Source organism: Phascolarctos cinereus, unplaced genomic scaffold, assembly GCF_003287225.1.
Source record: "Phascolarctos cinereus isolate Bilbo 61053 unplaced genomic scaffold, phaCin_HiC Scaffold_2;HRSCAF=192, whole genome shotgun sequence".
NCBI classification, from domain to species: domain Eukaryota; kingdom Metazoa; phylum Chordata; class Mammalia; order Diprotodontia; family Phascolarctidae; genus Phascolarctos; species Phascolarctos cinereus.
Window position 1 is genome coordinate 330,749,958 of NW_027555625.1, and position 12,025 is coordinate 330,761,982.

General features: G+C 45.1%; 1 protein-coding gene across 1 annotated transcript in view; it reads left to right on the forward strand.

Moving 5' to 3' along the window:
- The window catches only part of COL23A1 (collagen type XXIII alpha 1 chain), a 469,247-nt gene that overhangs the window by 430,564 nt on the left and 26,658 nt on the right, over positions 1-12,025 (forward strand). The window contains exons 9-10 of the mRNA XM_020998825.1: positions 9,978-10,094; positions 10,700-10,735. Of these exons, the coding sequence (XP_020854484.1) occupies positions 9,978-10,094; positions 10,700-10,735 (153 nt within the window). The remainder of the gene's footprint in view (positions 1-9,977; positions 10,095-10,699; positions 10,736-12,025) is intronic.

Here is a 12,025-nt window from a genome sequence, read left to right on the forward strand (position 1 = left end):
CACATGGCCAGAAGCAGTCCCCAAAGCTGCCCTGGGAGCAACCTGAATGAGGAATTACCACTATGAGCATGTTCCATGGGACAGCCACTGCCACATTTGACGTTCCTATTCTGCTCTAAGAGTTCCTAAGTGCTTCGTATCATTGTCTCGTTTGAGATTTACTTCCTCTCCTTTTACACAGAGTGCTTCGTAGCTAGGTAGTTTGTTTGTTTGGGGGTTTTTTAAGCCTATTTAAATAGAATAAATGCAGATTCCTTTCTCTGTATAAAGTGATGAATAAGTGCTTTTCCTATTTTGTTTTCAAGTCTGTGTATGAGGTTTCTTCCAGCAAAGAAAGTTCAATGATTTTCCTAAGACACATGTTTGTACTTAGGTAGCCACTATATTAGAATAGGTCATAGGAAGCCAGGCTCTTCACATTTGCTCAGATGAGGGTGCCCAGTGCTGGATGGCTGTCTGTGTGGTTTGCACCTAAAAGAGGCAGATTGGGACATAATAGTGTTTGTTGTGTTCACCATTTGGTTTTAACTAGATTTCTGCAATGCATTTTCCTCAAATGAGTCTTAAGCTAGAAATTTGATAGCTCTAATTGTTAATGATGACATTTTAAAAAATACTGTCTAGGATAAGGAAATCACTTGGGACAAATCATCTTCTCTGGCACATCCTTCTCCCCTTCATAGCATGCTCTCAGTCTCCCTGATATGCTCTATACTGACCCCACCCCCTCCCCAGCCTTGGAATTGTTCCTATAAACTCCAAACTCTGCTTTGCTCCAGATGCCCTCTGGTTTATCCTCACTGTCTTCATGATTTTGACCATGTCCTTTCTCCCTGAGAGAGTTTTGTTTCTAAGCCCCACTGTTTGTCCTTAATCACCAGCAGGGATATGTGTTCCATATTGGAATCCTCTAAGTAGATCTACAGTGAATATGGTGAATGTACAACTTCCTGTTTGCTATTCTGCCTTCTGATTGAATCTCCTAATGCATTCAAGACTAGATTAACCCATATATTTTGGAAATTTGGTAGGGGGATGAACTATGGCTAGACCTTACAAAACCACTCTGTGATCGTTATTTTGGCACACCCACTTTCCCCAGAAGGGATCTTCCCCGTTGTTTGTCCTTAATCACTGGCAATAGTAGGGTCCTATGCATCCTTGAAGCCAAGGATTTGAGAGTGGCAGGCATTTCTGGAATTCATACATCATAGCGGTGAATACTAACACCAAGCTTCAGTTCCCACTGAAACTGGAAAGATGGAGATACTGAGTTCCAGACTTGAGTCTTCCCAGCCAATGGTAGAGCTGGATTAGCCTTTGTTGATGGGTCTTGAAGTGACCCCTGGAAATAGAGAGCACATGGGCAGAACATATGGAAGAAACAAAGAGAGTCTGCACTTGAATTAAACTGAATGGTTTCCTTTCTCTATTCCAAAACAACAGCATGTAAAAGCTTCTTTTAATGCTCAGCCTCCTGCTGTATTCCAAACTCTGGGGGGCTGGTGTCTGTGCTCTCTGGCCCCGTGACCCGGTGTCCATGGGGTTAGCCATCTCCACAATTGCACAGGATGTGTGCAGTGCCGTGAAAGGTCTGCCAGGGTCTTCTCATTCTTGCCGTTTTCATACCCACAGTCAGATCTAGAGTACCAGGATGTCAGAGCTGAAAGTAAAATTTAAGGTTATCTAGGGCAACCCACCCCAATCTCAAATATCCCAACAAGTGGTCTGTCCTCCAGCTTCTGCTTAAATACTTCCAGAGATAGGGAACAAACCACCTCACCCTTCAAGACAGCTCTGAGTTTTAGGAAATCTTTCCTTGTATTGAGCCAGTATCTACCTCCCTATGACTTCTACCCACTGGTCCTATTGCTGCCCAATGAGGCCAAGCAGAATAAGGCTAATCACTCGTCTCCAGGACAGCCCTTCAGAGAGTTAAAAACAGTGATCAAAAATATTCCCTTTCCAACCTCAGCCTCTTTTGTCTAGCTCTTTCCAGGTTCTGCCAGCTGCCAGGACCTTCCCCTTCTTGGCTATATTCCATCTACTCTGTATCTCATGTCCTCCACTTTAGGAATATGTTTTCTCCTCCAATTACAATGTAAGCCTTGAGGGCGGGGACACTTTCCACTTTTTCTCTAAATTCTCAGAATTTAATAGGGTGCCTGGCACTTAGTAAGTGTTAAATAAATGCTTGTCGGTTGATTAATTGATTGATTACATAACATCTTTTCAAGTCTCCATTCCAGTCATCCTTTCTGGACACACCTCGGTTTGTCCTTCCAAAAATGTGGTGACCCAAAGTGGACAGAGATGGATTCTGGTCAGGGCAAAGGCCAATGACATTGCCTCCTTCCTCATTCTGGACTGTGCATGGGCTAGGGACGTGACTGTGATTTCATTCAGATAGGGACCTTCAGGTGAGGGAACTCCTTCTACCAATGTAGCTTAGGACCTTTCTGCAACTCAGAGTTGCCCAGAGCCCTGAGAAGTTAAGCGCTTTGCCCAGAGTCACACAGCCAGGATGTGTCAGAGGCAGAACTTGAACACAGATCACTGTGGCTCTGCAGCCAGCCTTCTATCCACTCTCCTATTCTATCTTTTAGTTATATATCTGCATACTAACCAGACTTTCAATTAAGGCAGCCTAACGGCCTAGAGTCAGGAAGACTCATCTCCCTGAGTTCAAATCTAGCCTCACACACTTCCTAGCTGCATGACCCTAGGTAAGTCCCTTAACCCTGTTTGCCTCAGTTTCCTCATCTGTAAAATGATCTGGAGAAGGAAATAGCAAACCACTCTAGTATCTTTTCCAAGAAAACCCAAAATGGGGTCATGAAGAGTTGGACATGACTGAACAACAACAAAGGGGGAATAATGTAAGGTAAGGCTTGAAAAGCAGGTTGGAGCCATACTCTGCAGGGCATCGAATGCCAGGATCAGAGTTTATACTTGATTCATAAGCAGTAGGAGCCACCAAAGGTTTTTGAAAAGTGGCATGACCAGAGAGGCATGTTAAGAGAATTACCCCTGCAGTTACACAAAGGATGAATGGACAAAAGAGACTAGAGGCAGGAAGGCCAGTTTGGAGATTATTGCAATAGTCTGAGTGAAAAGAAGTGTGAGGGGACCTGAGGTTAGTTGGCAGCAGTGGAAATTGAAAGGAAGAAAAAACAAAAGATATTGCAGAGGTAGAAATGACAGGACTTGGCAACTGATATATTCCTCCTTGGGGCAGTTACGTGGCATAGTGGAGAGAGCATTGGGCCCGGAATCAGGAAGACCTGAATTCAGATCTGGCCTCAGACACTTACTGGAAGAGTGACCTGGGGCATGCCACTTAACTTTTGTTTGCCTCAGTTTCCTGATCTGTAAAATGGAGATAATAATAGTATCTGCCTCCCAGAGTTGTGGTGAGATTCAAATGAGATAATAATTGTGAAGTTCTTAGCACAGTGTCTGGCACATGTGTTCTTATTCAATCATTTTTTCAGTCGCATCCAACTCTTTGTGACCTCATTTGGGGTTTTCTTGGGAAAGATACTGGAGTGGGTTTGCCATTTCCTTCTCCAGCTCATTTTACAGAAGAGGAAACTGAGGCAAACAGGGTTAAGTGACTTGCCCAGGGTCACACAGCTAGTAAGTGTCTGAGGCCAAATTTGAACTCAGGAAGATGAGTCTTCTTGACTTCAGGCCAAACACTCCATCCACTAAGCCACCTAGCCACACTGGCACATAGTAAGCACCATATAAATACTCACTATTATTATTGGCTATTATTGCCCTTTAGATCCACTTAGACCATACATTAAGGAGAGATTCATTTCAACAATTCAATTCCTTTCACCTAACAATTTTTAAGTGGCTTCCATGTGCAATACTCTAGGCTAGCCACCAAAAGATGACTAGAAGAATGATAATAATTCCTATTTCCATAATTCTTTAAGGTTTACAAAGCGCTTATCACACAGTCCTTGGAAACAGGTAAAGGCAGCATGAAAATCAAACAACCAGCATTAAGCAACCACTCTGTGCTAGGCCCTTCAAAGTTCTGGGGAATACAGAGACAAAAATGAAACAGTTCCTGCCCTCATGGAGTTGGTTCTCTATCAGGGAGACATGTATGCACACACACATACAAACATACAAACATGTATATATTTTTATATTTGCATATATATTTATACATGTATACAAATACATATATGTGTGTATGTGTGTGTATACACACACACACACACACACACATATATACACATGTATCTGTCAGTACAGATGAAATAAATACAGGGTAATTTGAGGGGAGGTAGGACACCAGAAGTTGAGAGGAATGAATAAAGGATTCATGAAGAAGATAACACTGGAACTGAATTTTTAAAGAAACAAAGGACCGCCCGGGCATAAGCAGAGATGAGATGAGGGAGTATTCCAGGCACAGTGTAAAAGGGATGGTGTGGGGGAAACACAGCCAATGCAAAGACACAGAGATAAGAGATGGAGGGGTATGTGAGGAACAGCAAGAAGGCCAGTCTAGCTGGACTAATGTGTGGAAAGGGAGTAATATATAACAATAGTGGTGAGGCTAACTGGGGCTGGGTTGGAAAGGACTTTAAAGGTCAAACAGAAGTTTACATTTGATATTAAAGACAACAAGGAACCATTGGAATTTATTGAGTAAAGGATGATCATGATCAGACCTGTGCTTTAGGAAAATCACTTTACTGCCAGGAAAACTTGAAAACAGTATGGCAGAAACTAGGTATAGACCAGGGGTAGGGAACCTGTGGCCTTCTAGGTCCTCAAGTGTGACCCTTTGACTGAATCCAAACCTCACAGAACAAATCCTCTTAATAAAAGGATTTGTTCTGTAAAACTTGGACTCAGTCAAAAGGCCACACCCAAGGACCTAGAAGTCCGCATATAGCCTCAAGGCCAAAGGTTTCCCATCCCTGGTATAGACCAACATCTTATACCATATACCAGATAATGAAAATCACTTTAGCAGGTATGTGAAAGATAGATTGGAGTGGAGACCAATTAAGAAGCTATTTTTCTAGTCTAGGCAAGAGAAGTGATGAGGGCTTGAACCAGGGCAGTGACCTTATGAGTGCCAGAAGGGATGTATATGAGAGATGTTGGGGAGGCAGAATTGACAAGATCCTTTGACTGATTGAATATGGGGTATTAATGTTAGTAAGGATAACACCAAGGGTATAAACCTGAGTGCCTACAAGGATGATGATTCCCTCTACAGAAGTAGGGAAGTTCCAAAGAGGAGTGAGTTTGGGGAGAAAGGTAATAAATTTTATTTTGGACAAGTAGAGTTTGAGATACCTACAGGATATCCAGTTTGAATTGTTCAACGAGTATCTAGTGATGAGGGCCTGGAGCTCAGGAGCAACATGAAGGCTGGATATGTAGATTTGGGAACCATCTACATAGAGCTGATTATTAAAATCAAGGGAGCTGATGAGGTCATCAAGTAGAAGAGTATAGAGACAAAAGAGAATGGTACCCAGGACAGAACCTTGGCGTACACCTGCAGTTAGAGGACATGATATGGACAATGACCCATCGAAAGAGACAGGAGCGGTCAGATAGACATTATCCCCATTTTATAGATGAGAAAAATGAGACTCAAAGAAATTGTGATTTTTTTTTCCAGAAACCATGTAGCTAACAAGTATCAGGGTTAGGTCTAACTACAAGTCCATCTCTTTTTTTTTTTTACTACTACGCTGGCTCTGAAACATCTATTTCTTCTGCTTGCTTCCCTCTTCATACTCCACAGGACAGAATCTTGGCATCTAAAAGTCTCTTCCCCATACATGCTAATGCCAGTGGGCATTTGCCTGAAGTCAAGACTAGGAAAATAGGCCCCTTACAGGAGGCAATATTCAGGTCACAATTTAGTTACACCAAGAGTGTCTGGAGGTTCTACATATCCCCATCCCCTAATCTACCTGTAATAAAAGGCATCTGTGAGAACCCTGCCTGAATTCCTCCTCATCCCCTCATGCCCCACCCTGGGTCCTTCTCATCTTTGGACCTGATGACCTTCACTATTCCCAGGAGATTGGACACTTTTTGAGGTCAGGAACACTTTCACTTCTTTCTGTCTCCAGCACCTAGCAAAGAGCCTAACACATAATAAGCACTTAATAAATGATTGTTGATTGACTGATTACTTGGTAATCTGTGCAGACCCTCTGGTGCAAAGTCCCAGTCACTCCCCAGAGTAAATTCACATGCTGAGGGCTCTAGGCAGTGAGTGGCATTTTTAGTATGAAATAAGGGTCTCCTTTCAAATGTGGACATGAATGTTCTGTGAAACCCCCTCTGGGTCCTTCTCGGCAAGGCAGAGACTCAAACAGTGCTGCTTCCCTCCTGAAGGCCCCATCTATCCCCATGTCCCTCTGGGGAGACATGGCTGTGCCAGGACAAATGAAATGAGGTTTTCCCCCAACAAACATAGGAGTGAGAGGAAAGGGCCCCACTTTGGCTTCTGAGTAAACAAGATTTTTCCTGGACATAATGAATGTCAGCCATCTAATCCAGAGCTCATTCCACAACCAAGCTGGTGGGATTTCTTAAAGGCCAGAGGAGAGAGTTTCTGTTTGTTTTCACTTCTACAAGGAGGGAAAAATCAATTTACTTACTCTCTAGTGGAGCCAAAGAATTGATCTTCCAAGTGGGGGATCCTTCTAGGCCTTGAGAGATGAGAATTCCCCTTCCTGTGTTACACCAGACAAAAGAAATCTGGAGACGCCTGTTCCAGTTTCACCACTTGCCTTTAAAGCTAAGTCCTTGGAGCTACGTGTGTGTAGCTGCTGTTCTTGGATTCTTCCCTATTTCTCTTCATTTCCCACTCTATGACTCGTGAAATAATTCTGTGGTTTTATAAATTACTCTGTTGTACTCCTGACTCCCTGCTCCTTCTGACTGCCCACCCTGTGCATCTGGACAGATGGTCTTTCCCCACCTCGGTCATGGATTTCTCTCTAGAGAGCAGCACGTGTTTAATCGCCGTATCCTCAAGGTAGCCTTGGAGTGAGTGTGGGGAATCTCTTGCCTCCTGTTTGCCGTTCCTGCCTTTCTGATTGCCTCTCCTGACTCAGCCAAACCTCCATTAACCAGAGAGCAGGAGGAGGGGGGTATTCTGAGGGCTACAGGGCAAAATAGAAACCCCCTTACACTTGAGCCTTCTTTGCTCAATATCATCCTGGAAAGCCTTACAACATTGGATCTGTGATTTCACCAATCCAGGGACCTCCTTTGTGAAGAAACCTCCTCTGCAACTTAGAATCTGAGAAATTTGTCTGAGAAGCTACGTGACTTATTCAGGGTCACATAATCAATATACGTAAGAGGGCTGGCTTGAACCTAAGTCTTCCTGGCTTGAGCCTAGCTCCTTATCTACCCTAGCATTCTGTGTCTCAAGAGGAATAAAAGCCTGGGCAGCGTAATAGAATCATTCTCTGATAACTAGGCTCTTTTATCATCTTAGGCTCATCACCCCATTCCATTCAAATCAATTCCACAGGCATTCTGGTACCTATGTTCAAGGATCTGGGAAAAAATTGTTCACATTACTGTAGAACTGAAGCGCTTACCTCACAACAACCCTGTGAGGAAGGAAAAGAGATGAGACTTACTTGGGGTCATTCACGGCTAGTAAGTGGGCAAGCCAGCAATGCTCGGGACTCCCAAGCGCAGGGCTCTCTGTTCTCAGATATCTGGCCCTATAGAACAAGGTTATATGTAACATCATTGGCCCTAGAACTGGAAGGGAACAGAAAAGTCATTTAGTTCAATCCCCTTTGCTTATTTTAGAGATGAGGAAACAAGGCCCAGAGAGGAGAAGGGACTTGCCTAAAGTCACAAATAAATAACACATCTATAATTCAAACTCAAAATCCAATGCTCTTTGGGGATAGAAGATTGGAAGGAGCATAACAGATCCAAGGGCAGCCTTTAGTCATGTCTTCCCTCTTGGCTTCAGCGTTCTCTTTTGTGAAATGAAGGGGCTGAAACAGAGAGATAATCTCTATGCTCTCTTCCAATTCTAAAGTCCATAGTTCCACATATCTGTAGATCTGGAGGCCTAGAAATCACAGTGTAAAGAAAAGATCACAGGACTGGCAGTCAGGGGACATGGGTTAGAGTCCTGGCTTTGTCATTTACTCCTTCTGTGACCCCACGCAAGTGATTTCTCCTCCTCAAGGACTCAGTTTCCCCATTTGTGAAATAAGGAGGTAAGATGACACTCTCAAAGCTCCCTTGCCACACTCAATCCTATGGTTCTATAAAATGGTTACTGAGAAAGTTCTTGACCTCAGTACCCTTTTTTGTGGTTTCCCTCTTCCTCCTAAAAGCACAGTGGTTGGGTTGAGGATGAGGACAGGGATAGTTCAGATGGGGAGCAAGGAAGAGGAAGAGCCACCCAGGGATGTGAGAATTATACTCAGTCAGGTTCTGGTTAATTGAAGTTTGGCTGCCACACTGGGTCTTGTGTTCTGCTTGCTGCATGAGAAAGGAACCCTTCCCATCCTTGCATCATCTGGAAAAAATGACAGGATTTCCAAATGGTCCCCATAGTGAGGACTGAACAGTGGGGGACAAACTGAGAGTTGCCCAGTTTTAAACAGATTTAATTCCAGTTCTGCCGGGTCAGGCAGACTCAGGCAGATGACCTGTCCAGATGTTGTCAGAAGATTCCTGAGGATAATAGCAGTAGCTCCCATGTCACGCAAGCCTTAAGGCCTATAGACACTCTGCCCATCATCCCAGCCTATCCAGAGCTCCCATGAAGGAGAGTGATGGGCAACGGTCTGCCTTGCTCACCCACCAGGCCATGAAAGGCTTAAAGGGTTGACCATGTGTTGGGCCAAGCTCTGCCCCAGCTTCAGGGCCTGATGGGCCTTATCCGTCTCTTATTGCCCTGCTTTTAAACCCCTGGATGTCAAACTCCTCTGCAGGCTGGAGCCCCATTACACAGACACCTGCCAGGACTCTATGTTGGGAAGTATCTGTGTTTCCCCATTAGCTCTTCATTGCAATCTCTACTTGGGAAATGCCTCACTGTGTAGCCTCTAACTCTTGGAAGGCAGAGGGAACTGGCAGAGTATTGCCTTCCTCAGGCAAAGCAGGTGGAATATCTAACAGTGCTGATGCTCCTCCCCACCCCCACCCCCACCTCCTGGGAACCATCAGGACGCCTGGAAACAAGACACATAGAGAAAAGAGCACTGACTTGAAATCATTCAGATCCTGAATCTTTGACTACCTTTGTGACCTTAGAAAAATCATGATTTTCCCTGGACCTGTTGGGATTTCAGTTTCCTCATCTATATAATAAAATGGTTGGATCACACGGCCTCTGAGGTCCCTCCTACCTTTAAATCTATGATCCTATGATCTAGCCACATGATTAAACTCTAGCTAACTTTATATTTATATTCCTCCATTGAACCTGGCAGCTCTTTCAGAACACTCTCCTCTCTGCCTAATTTTTGCTTCCTAATCCCTCCCTTGCATGTTCCTGGTCCTTTTGTTCCAACACCTGGATGTTCTTGGGGATTCTAAGGATCCTATCAGGATCTCCTGCCAGGGGCTCCTGTCCTGGGAAACTGTGCTGTCTTGTGAGTGGCTTTATTTCAACAGGGAATGTGGGAGAAAAGGGGCCACCGGCTCTTCTTCCCCAAGATCCCTTCATCCAGATGGATGAGGTTCAGAAAATGTGACACAGGTCCAAACACCTCCTTTCTTTGGAAGGAAGCCTCCTCTCCTTCCCCCATGTCAACCTCTGAGGCACTTCTGAGCCCCATCCAGCAGGGGAAATGTGGGCGGATGCCCTAGAGGGATGATGGATGAGTGAGTGCCCACATTCCCACGTGGACTTGATATGTGTGCTCGATGCTGCCTTCTCAATGCCACCTCTACACACAGTTGTGATAAGAGCCATGAATATCTTGCAGGGAGATCGAGGTCAAGATGGAGCTGCTGGTCCACCTGGGCCCCCAGGTCCCCCTGGAGCCAGAGGGCCCCCAGGAGATACAGGAAAAGATGGCCCTCGAGGACTGCAAGGCCCTGATGTAAGAAAAAAGCTGAAGCCTAATGGGAATTCAATTCCTAATCTCGACCCTAACCTGAAACCCTGGTCTAACCTGTATTCAACCCCTAAACTCTCCCTACTCTGAATTTTATCCCAAACCCTAATCTTCAACCCAATATCTAATCCCAAACTTAATTTTATCTCAGTCCCAACCCCTGAACCTGCATCTGCAGCCCTTCAATGGTGTAGAAACAACTGAACCCTAGCACCTGATTAGCAAGACTCTGGTATGAAGGGGCCAGATAGCTACTGCCCTTGGTGGCTGCATCCCAGACAAGCTCCTCCCTCAATGTGTGAATTGCCTTGCGATCAATTATTGCTAGTATACCCCTGGTCCTAATATTGTATCGTTTGCCTTTTCCAGCCTTAGAGAGTGCTTCTGGAACCCCCTACCTCTGCAGCAAGCTAGGCAGGGCTCCCCCCAAAGAACTGCCTCATTGAATACAAGGAGTTGGGGGGAAGAGCTTGAGGGACTAGCATGGTAACATCTATCCTGAGCAAGGGGAGAGCTGCTCTGTCCTGACACTGTCATTGGGCCAGTAACTCTGGTAGATTAACATATTCATAAACCTTGTGTCTCCCTAGGGTCTAAAAGGAGAGCCAGGACCAGGAGGTGTGATGGTCAGTACCCAGAAGCTGATATTTCAGGGGGCATTGACCACGTCCACCATAGCTTTGCACGTGTGATGTAACTCAAAGCCAAAAGTAACAGACTGTGCATGCTGTCTTAGGATTCAGTGGTCTAGAGAACAGCCCCACAACCCAGGCATCCTGAAATGGAGGAGAGCAAGAGTGTGCACACAGGATGTTTGTGGTTGTGTGTGTGTGTGTGTGTGTGTGTGTGTGTGTGGTGTGTGTGTGTATGTGTGTGTGTGTTTGTATGTGTGTGTGTATTATCTGCATGTGTGTTGTGTGTGTTTGTATGTGTGTGTGTTTGTGTGTGTGTGTGTGTGTGTGGTGTGTGTGTATTATCTGCATGTGTGCGTGTCTGATGTTAAATGTGTATGCGGGAGGTATGTCTATATGGCTAGCATTGTGTATTTGTGGATCTCAGAGTAGCAAGGTGTAACATATATGTGTGGTGGGTGCTGTGATGTTTGGGGGGATGAAGTTGTTTGTAGGATGTGAGACATTGGTGAGGTGTGTAATGTACATTCTGTGTCAATCATAAGGTGCTAGGTAGGCAAGTTTTGTGTGTAATGTTCAAGAAGAGGAGAGCTGTGTGTGTGAGTAGGTGTGGATGTGTGAGTATGGCTGGTAGCAAGGGCCTTATGGTCCATAGAAATGGGTCCCTGAGTATCCTGACACATGACCCCAGCTGACTTTATATGTCAGTACCCAGAAGATAATTTTCTAAAACATCCCAAACCTCTGACAGTAGTACTTCCCCCACCTCCTTTCCTTGGGACTGGACACCTACGTTGGTGCTTCGCATCAATAGATACCCCTACTTCCACCTTGCCACCATAAGGACCATCCTCTCCAGTGGGCAGTGCCCCCTACCTTCCCTAGCTCTACACACCCCACATGCATCCTTCAACTGGGGTCAGCATCAGACGTGCTCTGGCTCCCTAAGACCACACAGTATATATCTCCTACCTCACAACTGCCCACTGTCTTGGATGCCAGTCCTTTCATCTTTACTTATATTTCCTGTATTCAGAAAATTCCTTCCTCCCCACCCCCACCCCAGGGCTAAACATTAGCTCAGAAATGTTGGCAATGCCCACTCCAGCCCTCCTGACCCTCACTTATTCTGCTGTTGAGTGGGTCTCTGGCAGTGCCCATGAGCACCTCCTGCCTACCACAGCACTGACAAGCCTATTGGGATATGCCCCCTTCCTCCTGCCCCTTAAAATGTCTTCCTAGTAGGACTTAACCTAAACCACAGTTGCTTTTCTTCTGTGACAG